At 33.6% G+C, this 12092-nt stretch overlaps 1 protein-coding gene across 1 annotated transcript; it reads left to right on the forward strand.

Annotated features, from left to right (window-relative positions):
• Positions 1 to 438: 438 nt before the first annotated feature.
• LOC128205964 (muscarinic acetylcholine receptor M3-like) lies at positions 439 to 11487 on the forward strand. The gene is made up of 4 exons (XM_052908050.1): positions 439 to 754; positions 1606 to 1735; positions 2655 to 3031; positions 11309 to 11487. The coding sequence occupies exons 1-4, from the start codon at positions 439 to 441 to the stop codon at positions 11485 to 11487; spliced, it is 1002 nt and encodes a 333-aa protein (XP_052764010.1).
• The last annotated feature ends 605 nt before the right edge of the window (positions 11488 to 12092 follow it).

Raw genomic sequence — 12092 nt, forward strand, 5'->3', positions numbered from 1 at the left:
CTCTTGCCGTGTGCAAAGCAAACGGAAATTACTTTAAGACAGGTTGCTGATATAAAAGGCCTGCATTCTACGATATCTTACTAAGCATCTAAGCAGCATATAACACAGTGGACGATGATTCGATATCAACGTATATCTGTTGCTAATTTGTTCTTAATGTCAATTAATTTAAATATGATGTTTTTACCAATTTAAATTATCGTCGTCAATTCATTGCTTTAGTTTAGAAGTGTGGAAAAATATAGGTTTTTGAAATACGGAGTGCTTTAGGGGCAGATTTTGACATATGTTTAGCCTGGTTGAAAATAATGATATCAACACGTTGACAAGTGAAATACTTCGGACGTATAGTTAGTAGACTATAATCGGATATTTCTGAAGAACAAGAATTGATACGAAATAAAAGTACAATCAATCTCTATCTGTTACTAAGAGATTATGAACGAAACATTAGTTAACAATACTGAAATTATTAACAATGAAGGACTTAATATACCATTCATCAACTTAGTTGTTGGTATTATATTATACATCGTTGTCCTTATAACGATATTCGGGAATGTGTTGGTGCTCTTGGCAGTCAGAATGCAGAAGAATCTTCGAACAACGTTCAACTATTATATCGTGAACCTGGCAATTACAGACCTCGCCGTCGCGGTTAGCGCAATGAGCTTCAAAGCCACACAGGCCTTTTATGGGACATATTGGCCATTCGGAGAGTTTCTGTGTGCGGTCTGGATTTTCTTTGATTACGGTAAAGGAAATGTATTTTATTTTTTAGAAAATCACTCTTCGTTAAACACACATATATATTTGATTCGGTAAATTTATCCATCGTTATTAAATAAGTTTATTTCTCCAGTTGCCGTTATACTCATTGTATCAAGCACCTAGCAGGGCAGCTGGTGACGGTGGAGTTTTTTTAATCAATGCCTAGCAGGGCAGCTGGTGACGGTGGAGTTTTTTTAATCAATGATGTCAAGAGCGAAACGACGTAAATTGAATATGTAAGGATATTTTAATCGCGATTTTGGTCATAAAATATTGACAGCAATGACCAAACTGGTATCTTATCCACCAACGTTCGACTGCGGCATTATCAGTTCAGCAGGACTGCTTGGAAATATGTTCTTCAATATATTCAATTTGCCCCCGACGCTATTGGAAAACAACATGTCAAACAACTTTAATGCTTTCTGATAACGTGTGGAACATTGTGTGAAGAAAAACAATGTCCCGATTGATGTTTATCATCAACATATACATGGTCGCTGATTTATGCCATATTCGTTTAGAGCTAGAATGAAAAGACGGCATTTGTGTTGTCTCTACCTCTGGTTGTAAAATGTAATATAAGAAAATAATCGCAAACATATACAAGTGCCCGGATGAAATGACAACGTTTATCACGCACCGTTAACAAGGCTATAAATGTGTCATATTCTTTAAATCGCATTCTGGCACCCGTCCGAAAACAGTATATTTCGTTAATATACCTGCGCCTTTTCGATATGGCGATATAAAACCTGTTTTGGCTTGCTTATATTTCGATACGAGGCCCTTCTCACGAATGTTTTATTGTACCGAGTTCGGCAAATATTTCAGGCATGACGTTTGTGTCCGTGTTCACGCTGATCCTAATATCCCTTGACAGATTCTGGTCCGTCACCTGGAGTCAACACTACAGGCAACATCATAGCAAGAGGCTTTGCTTGTTTTCAATCTGGTTCGTCTGGTGAGTTCACCCCGTAAATACTACGATAAATTATTTACAACAGCTGCACAAACTGTATCTAAGAAATCGTATACCAAGTTTGAAAAAACAATCCAAATTATAAGACAGCATTTACAATGTATAACATGCCGTTGAAAATATGTTTTTGCAAAGTGCCTAGTAGCTTTTGATCACATGCCTGATCTGAAAACATAACGAAGAAACCCATCGTGTTTCATTGAACCGCTTAAAAGATGGACACCGTAAAGCAATACCATATACTGCGCTGCATGCATTTCAGAAATTTGAATGTAGTCCCCGGAATAATTTGAAATTAATAATATATCCGATCTTTTGTAAGAAAAAGAATAGATCTCTATACGTAATTGACAGTAAAAAATTAACAGAAAATAATTGGAATTAGATGATTTCTTTCAACTGTAATGCTACATTTGTTTTCTTTTTACGTAATAAAACTATATTAATATTCTAATGATTTTATTACTGAATAAATGATAGTATTCGTAACGTTTTGATATAAAGTCTAGAAGAAATAAAGATAAAATATCAATTTTCTTCTTACGAAGTCCATTAAACATTACTACGTTTTCTTATAAATACTAATCATAAAAACTTAACGTGAAAGACCGTAATGAATTAAAGGCATGTCATACAATAAATAAAAAACAAAAACAACATTTTTTCACAAACTAAATTGTTTTCAAATATGAGGAGCGACGTATATTCTGATCAAGAGACAAAAAGCAATGTTAGAGGAGAAGAGAGAAGAGTTTTGCAAAATCATAAAAAAAGAATTGGATATGTTCCGAAGTAAACACCTAACGAGTCTAAAGAAAAAAATCAGTTGTATATTCCTATCCATCTTATAGTTGCATTGCTAAGTGTTGTTTCGTTCTTTTTATACATGTTTCTGTTTAAGGTTGTTTATGTTGGTGCTGTGGGTACCAGCCTGGCTGACAGACAGACTACGACACAGTAAGGCGGACGAATGCTACTGGAACCCGGCTCTTAACTTTGAATTTGTCTTTATTGTTGCCATTGTCGGGCACCATCTGCCGTTCGTCGTCATGATATTTTGCTTCACTCGTGTGTATTTGTTCATGAAGAAGAGAGCGATGAAGATATATAGTGGTCTACCAGCTGTTGTGATATCAACGGTCCAGGGCCAGGCCACTGGAAAAGATGAAAATAAAGGGACAGCAAATATCATTGAAAAGAGCCAGCAGTCGGATTCACCAATTGTTAGACAATTGAAAAAGGAAAGCATAATTGCCGCTCCTCGTCAAATGGATTTGGGTGAAATTTCAGTAGCTTGTTCGTCTGTGAAACCAGCAGAACAGTCGATAGCAAAACGAAATATCGAAAAATATGATAGAGACAAGAAAGTTTTTAAGACACTGACCTACATTATCGTCGGGTTTGCTGTTCTCTGGCTCCCTTTTCATATTGTGTTTGATGTAAGCATTATCTACCCGGATCTAATCCCTGAGGCAATATTAGAAACGGTTTTCTGGATGACTTATCTGAACTCTACTGTCAACCCGTTTCTTTACAATTTCAGTAGTCCGAGTTTCAGAAACGCGTTTCGAAAAATATTATGTAGATTTGGAAACTAATATTTTTATTACTTTCAAAACATTACCAAAATACTAACGAATAACGCTTTATTTTTGTTCAAATCTGTAAGAATACACGTTGCTTTATTTGTGCTTGTTTATCTTGGTTAACTCCCAGTGTGGTACTTAAAGAAGGTAAGCGCGAGCGAGCGTCCAAATCTGTTCAATGACCAATACGTAAAACAAATGTTAAGAGATAGTAGCTTGTATCTTACACCTGCTTGATTGTACAGAAAAAATATATTCTACGTGCACATTATATAAATAACTGCTATAATGCCATTGTGATCGTCAAGTAATCGATGAATTTAAAACGATCTCATGACCCTTAATGGTCTGGATAAATTTAATTTAATGTTCTTCCCATAATTATTTGCATTCTAAACGTTAGAAGCTTTAGAATGGTGATCAAGGTCTAAGCCAGATATTGAAAGCCCCCATTCGTTACCAAATTGTACTTCAAATGTAAGCATTTTGGATAGGCGTATTGTTATATTTATTTGAACACCGTTACTCCGAACACAGTTTATCCGAAATACTCGGTATATCTAATTTATAATTCGGTCCCGATTTTATTTCTTCTTTGTTAAATTGATTTTTTTCATGAATAATCAGGCATCGGTTTGAGGTGATAATGAAGCACATTTAGCGCTTGTTAAAATAATAGGGAAGTGTGTTAAGCGGCGCAACAACTTAAAGACTTACCAGGAGAAATATGAAAACTAAGTGCAACGATACATTAAATCATTCTTTAAAAAATAACCCGAACGATACTGATTTAACAAAGTTTATTTTCATTGCATGTTTACTGAACGATGCAACATGTTGGTAACGTGTAACCGACAATGCAATTACAACGACTGAATATTTTACGTCACCATTAATTCGTGAACTCTGTTTTTTTCTTATATTTTTAATCCGAAATATCGTTAATCTGAAGTTTTTATCTGGATCCCGGCGACTTTTAAATAACGGTGTTTAAATGTTAATGATTTTGTTGACATTTTCTTATGCTGATTGATATTGTGCTTTCCTGCTTTTTAACTGTTACTAATTACCAACTTACAGATTTGTTTTGTATAAAGCTTGTTTGTTCATGTCATTGTAAGGTGTGATTTTTTCCACCATAGATCAAAAGTTGGCATTTTTATTTTACATACTTAGGAAGACTCAATTAAAAATTACGCTTAAGCTTAACATTGCATCTTTACATTGACAAACATGTATAATAAACCCTTTCATGTGTTGGAATACAGCCATCTAATAGGTTTGGGTGATACAATGGTATGATTAAGCTTTAATATTTGAAATACAATTCTAGACAACAATTACTGTTACAAGGAAACATCTACATGATGGTGCCTGACATATAGTTTGTTTTATTTGCGCCGCACTGAAGTGCGCTCCTATTATGGAATGGGAATTTATTTTAGTTAGTGGTAGGAGCGGTTTTTAAGTTGATTGACAGTTGGGTTTTACTGTTATATTTTATTATGATAAAAAAATGCAAATAGGTGGCGATTGCATGGGTGTTAAAAATGCTATTTATGGTTGAATAGATTGTCTTCAATTTATCTTCAAAACATTATTTCGGAAGAACGACTAATAAGTTTAATAACTGTTCCCGATTCGTTTACGTTTTCCGATTGGTTACCTGTAATATCATGTGCCGGAAATGTAAAATGTGTGGACCGGTAATTATGTGAATGGGAATAATTATGTTTTATGTTGTTTTGTTATGTTTACTGCATTGATAAACAACGAGGTAAGCTGTTTTCTTTAATTTAATCGATATTGGAATTAAATGTTCACCTAAACTTATTTGTTAATGTGTTGAAGGTGACATTAGTAAAATGTTATTACGATTGCCCCCGAGTTGTTTTATTTTTAGAACACTACACATACCGGATGTTGCTATTTTTAGAACCAGAAGGTATTCCCCCGCTATTCATTGGTCAATTATGGAATTTTTACATCGTAGTAGTTGGAAACTCGTGATGTTTTTCTCATGAATATACGTTTAAAAACACTAAAAGTGCACACTGACATTTGATTAAGATACATCTTACAATTTGAGACATTGCAGTAAAACATGGATTTTAAGTGAATTATACGCGTAAGAGAAGATTTCCTGTCGAAAAACGAATGTCAACAATCAGCATGAACTGGGATATTCGTATCAAAGGGCTATGAATGTAAGTATCCTTGAGTAATTTGTACGTTGTTGTGTTCAAAAATGTTTTTTAATTTATCTTTGGAGTTCCCCCGGCATAACCCCGGACCTGGGGGGCCATGGTTACAATTGACTGATGCATTATGTACATGTAACATATTATTAAATGTACTTATGTACATTATTTATGTATATGATATGAGTATGTAATCTTTTATTTGATTGTTTTATAAAAACTATTAGACTTAAAATAAAAATAAAATGTTTAAAATTGATGTGTTTTGGTATGTGACCTATTTCTAACATACCATAATACATGAACATAACCATTATTTGTTTATAAATTGCATATTTTCAAAATAAACCTGTAAGAAAATATGAACATGGTTTCGGGCTGGAAGCCACGACAGCTTGCACACTAGCGACATTCATTTGCTTGGTGTAGGTCTCGTTAAAACTCTATACTGTTGTGAATCATTATCAACCATATGTATGCACAACAACTACACTTTTGTGCCTACCAACCCTTACTCTTGGCTAAAACGGATATTAGTGCAGAATGTATAATTAAAGCGACAGTCCGCAAAAGTAACCGTATTTCAAAAGTTTTTAATAAGTTCCACATTGTTTCAGACCGACTGAACCGCAATTATTTTTTAAAAAATCGCTTTAATAACTTAGATTTAACAAATTGAAAATTGCCGAAAGTTGCTATTTTTAGACGGCAAAAGAGAAAGTAGGTCTACGGTTTTTCCGACTACTCTTGGGGGCGATACTATTTCCCGGTCCCGGTCTCATCCGGTCCCGGTCTCCTCCGGTCTCTGTTTTATAGTAGCTATCGGGCGTGATCAAAAAGGTGTTAATGACCGCGGGGGGTAATAGGATTACAAAAGATTACAGTTGATTAAAACATTAGATATTTGATGATAATTATGTCACTATTTATTTAAAATTTTATATCAATAAAACATAAAATAAATTTAGGCAAAGATAAAAACATGAAATATGCACATGTACTGAAATTAATGTCATGAATAACAAACACATTGAATGTGTGTTTTTTTCATATTAAATTCAGTTATAAGTATACTATTGATAATAGTAATACAAAAAATAACAATGCTTGACTACATGTAAATCAGATATGAGTCGGATATGCAAACATGGAATTTTTCAATTGTAATCATTTATGCTTAAAAAATTTTATGTCGGGGGGGGGGGGGGTAAACATAAAAGGAAGAACAATAACATAACATAACATAATTTAAAAGGTGCAATTCTAAGTTACTTCATACTCTAGCCGTCCTCAATCTTTTATGCAAAACACATGAGCATTTGTACTGCATCGCATCTTTCTCTACACCTTTAACACGAATTGCATAAATAGTGTATACCTATAACAAATTGCATAAATTAAGACATAATGTTTATATATTTTATACCATTTTGTTACATATAAAAACAAATAAGATTGTCAAAATCGTGTTATAAACATCAGCAACACAATCCGTTGCCTGGGGCCATAAGTTATGAACCGGGAATTATGAGACCGGATGAGACCGGATTTTACGAGGAGAGACCGGGAAATAGTATCGCCCTGCGCATGCGCAAGAACTTTGGAATCCCACTGTTTTTTCTATTTATATAACCGTTAACTCTCGGGGGCCAATAGTTAAGAAGAGATATTGAAAATGACACGAAAAACTCATTTCTAGGTCGATTTGAACCAATTTTTTTTTGGATTCGTCAGTCAGGAATGCTTATCAACACATAGATGAATTTAATTTTTTTTCATGGCTAATTTGCCCGATTTGCGGACTGTCGCTTTAATACATGTGCAATTGTATTTTACGGTGGTAGTTTCTGGTGGTTGATAATCAGAAGTTTAATTTCTTTCAGGCAGGAAAATGACAGAATATTACTAAGTCAACAAATCAGCGTTATGAAGAATTTCAGCCTGCATTAAATACTATGATGATGAATTTTATTGATAAATTTAGTATTTTTTTTATATTATATGCATGTATGTATCAGCTTGTTGTTTTTAAATAATGTTGAGAAATATTAAACTGTTTATATCTTATTTTGTATATGTATGGCAGTATTATTATCTATACTAATTAGTTAGAAAGGCTTTAAAGTAAATTTGTTTTCCTTTACAGTACTAAACACTCTAGATGGGTAAAGTACCTGAAGGGGCATGAAAACCAAATCAGCATTGACTCAGCATTGAGTAATTATCATCTGTTCACACACTACAAGTACAAACGCATGGGAACAGACAAAACTTCAAATGTTGAAGAGTGAAGAACTATTGTGAAAAATTCTAAATGTTAGAATACCAGAAAATCTGAATTCTGAGTTAGTATCATAGTTAAAATTCATTTATTTGAATGATTACATTTCATGAATACGTCCAATAAAACTTTATCAATTGTTACAAGAAAAAGGTTGATTTTTAAGCATTTTATTAGCTATAAAAATGTATGGTTACATGACATTATGTATATTTTCTTCAAAACTGAACGGTAAACTATCATAAAATGTCTTTTAAATTGTTCATTAGACATCTTAGAAAATATTCAAAATGATTTCAGCAGGTTGTCTTTTTCCCATGTGTATCAATAATGTGTTCGGTTAAACTTAACTTAAGTTTTCTGTTAACTGAAGTTTATTTTACCAGAAACTGTTGTGTTTTTTTCATAATCTCTGATAATGTGAAAAAAAATCAAATATAAACAAAAAATTTACTTGTCGCTCTTTGTAGCCCTTGGAGTTTGGGGCTGGGTGTAATGAAACTTAAATAACTTTTTTAATTCACGGAAAAATATCTTCAAAATTTTGATAAAAGTCCCATAGTGTACCATGATAATAACTATGTTGTCGATGAAAGCTTTTATAAAAGTGTGTATTACTAATACCCTAATACCCTAATTCAGTTTAATTAAGGAAACTTATTCTTCCCTTCAAGTTGTCATTCCAGCATGGTGACGTTGCCCCCTCCCCCTAAATGATTAGATCTGCATTGTATATAATTCTATTTCAGCGAATTGCAAGAGTTATTCACTTTGTACCTTTTCCTGTTTTGAGCATAACTAGAAAACTACTTTTTGGAATTTCATTAAACATCATTCAATGGTAAAGTACAACGAGAGGAAGTGCAGTGCACAATAACTATAGCTGTATTTCAGCTAATTACAGAATTATTGCCCTTTGCCGCTTTTTCTTGGCCAGAGCATTTCTTTAAAACTACTTATGGTATTGAAATAAAACTTGGTATATAAATAGATGGCAATGACAAAAAATACATAGCACAAGCACCCTAATTCTGTCGTGTTCATTAATGTATCACACCCCTAATGAAATGTTCAACTTGAAACTCTTCAATTTCAATGCTTTAGCCTATCTTGTTAAGCAGAATACTACAAATATTTTGAGAATTTCATGGATGCGGTTCGATGCACCATAATATGCTTGTTGGTCATGACATTCCTTGTTTTTCAACATATAACAAATGCATAAACTATCAAACGGCGCCCTTTGATGCTTTGCATCAATGGTCGTTCTTGTTATTTATGTAATAGCATTAACATTCGCGCTAATAATGTAGCTGCAATCCTGAACATGGCCTGCTTTTACTGGCCGTACAGTGTAATCTTAGCAGCGTTACTGTTACCATTAACATTGATCGATGTCATGACACAATTAGAGCAAATACATCCCATTCCGTGACCGACAGCTTTGGCGGACTGTAGACATCATAAGGTCAGTTTTGTAACTTTCACCTTTCTTTCTCTCAATGTTTTCCATAAAATAATACAAGAAAAATTCTCATCAACCACCATTTTCTTTCGGAGAACACATCTTTAAACCCCATGAAATATGAAACTCTAAATGGAATTGTTATGTTACTTTTCGTTACTTTGGCTAGCTTATCTCTTAACAATACTCTAAATTTAGGGATAATATGGCGCTGTCACCAACTTCGGCCCTCACCATATTTGCTTATTTTCAACATAACAACTGCATTAAAAAAGCTGTATAAAATACAATAGTGCTTCGTGGTCTCCTTAAAGGGACTAGACACCAGATGGTTCCAAAATCAGCAAATACAGTATTTACTCAAAATAAGCCTAGAATTATAAGTACTAATATATCTATAGTATATCCATAGTATCTATAGTATAGATCTAATATTATGCCGATAATACATCATTTTACATGATAAAAGTAATATTTCGTCGCAGTCTCAGCTGAGTTTATCCGTTTGAAAATAGGGCAAAAAAAGGTTTTCAGCTTATAGTATGAACATTAGCATTTGATTAGTGCAGCTTCATATACCGACGCTATTTTCAAATTGACTTCAATTTACGTGGTAGACAAACACAACAATAAATTTCGAAAAGAAAAAAACACGCAAAAACTGCAAAAGATACATGTGTCGTAAAACATTTGGTACATCGGTAAGTAATAGTCGATGCATTGTACACAATTTTATCAATTTTATGTAAGTTTATGATGTTTTTATATTTTTTTCTTGCAATTGTATTATCTTGTGGCTAGTCCCTTTAAAAGGTTTCAAAATCCGAAATTTGATGAGACTAGAATTACCTTTTCAACAGCAGATTTTAATTCATGTGACTTGACCTTTTATCCAAAGAAGACACAAAATAACATAAACGATAGAATGATGAAGTCATAAATACTACTGGCATGTTGATTAGCTGGCCGGTGAATAAATAGAGCGCGAATTGGGACTTTCATTTAACTGCGTATCACAATACAAATAAGATAAATTGAGGGTTTATGAACCGAATCCCCTTATAGTGTCATTATGTTGTAGAGAGCATTCTCATGCAATGCACATACATTTGCTTGAGTGCCAATTTTACATTTGGAATACACAAAAATGCTTAATATACAAAATATAATGTCGATTCTTGAGTAACGTAAGTGTGGTGATCCTGGATGTAACATAGGTTATAGTAAGAGAAACTAATTGTCATAGTTTAGAAAATGCATCTTCGTTTTAACCGTATTTGTTACCAATATTAAATGACATAAAATATGCTCAATCATAAAACGCAAAGAAAAGTCACGTGTCTTTGAAGAATAATTAATTAAAAGAGGAACAAGGTTTGCTCAAAGGCACATTTCGTGCGTCACATCAACTGCACATCAACAGTACATCCAGCGTTACGTAATTAGCATGTAGTACCAGTTGTGCCCTTGCTTTCGAATGTGGAGAAAGGCAGTCATGTGATACACACACCGCCTTCAAGATATAGTATTCGGTCCATATTGTGATTCATTTATCTGTGGTGTTTATCAGTTTTAAGCAGACGAAATGTTTCATCAGTTTACGCAATATCATTATTATATTCAAATTGATTAGAACTGTTCCTTTTCTTTTAGTTTTTATATCGAGATATGAAGGTGAAACTGTTCTATTTGATTCTTAATTCAATTTCAATTTATACTATTTTGCTTTTATCCATCGATACATTCTTTTTTTAGATAATTGCAAAAAAAACATTCATCTTCCAGGGTGATGCTTTTAAAACAGTGCAAAGGCTCTAACCGGAACATAACAATACTATGTCTTCCATAATATATGTGGATAATGGGTTAACTTCCATTAAGTAACTGAGTTCGCCTTAGCTCACCATCAATGCACTGCTGGCAGAGACGCTATATTGAAATGAATATTTGCAGTTTAATCTAAGACTTGAGGCTGTTTTGTAACTTGGCCTCGACTAGTATTCAGGCACATATTCCACTTAGACAGCTGGTCGGACTCTGTGCATTTTAAAAACAGTAGTGAACGTTGGACTGATGAAAAACCTGCCAGTCACTGGCTGGAAGGAGTTATTGGTGGAGTTACTAGTAACAAGCTGGCAGGAGTGATGGGTCGAAACATGAGTCACAGACTAGCAGAAGTGACGCAACGTTCAACGGGTTGACTTTGTTTAAGATCTTTAATTTACATTTCTGAGACTTCAGAACCATTTCCGGTTTACAGTTTTTGTATGCTTTTCATTAGATGCGGACTTTTATCAACACATAATTGGATTCAATTTTCTTTGAAAAGATAACATCTATGCACATAATGATATCTAATTGCACGCTCCCTCAGGAAACATGCAGGAAATGATTAAAACAAATCTTCTATAATCATGATTGAAATACTACTACGCTTTTCTTTGTAACTGTAATGATATTGACGTTAATACACTCTAGGAATGCAGATGAAGACAATAAAAACAACAACATATGGGTTGAGAAGCAGTTTCCGACAGTTTTTATTGAATTATTATGTTTAAAATTCTACTGAAATGTCCATATTTTATGTAGCTACAGCTAAACCTGCTATTGTCGATTATTTTTCACACGTGTGAAGTCACATATAGTGTATCTAATGGGGGCGCGAAGAGGGTACACTGTTCTAATTAACTGGTGATGAGAAGCAACATTCAACAAATCGAATAAGTGGCGGATTTTAGGTGACTATTGTGTGTTTGTTTTTATCTGTTTGTTTTATATTCTAAATATAAGACTACAATAAGAA

Source organism: Mya arenaria, chromosome 10, assembly GCF_026914265.1.
Source record: "Mya arenaria isolate MELC-2E11 chromosome 10, ASM2691426v1".
Lineage (NCBI taxonomy): Eukaryota > Metazoa > Mollusca > Bivalvia > Myida > Myidae > Mya > Mya arenaria.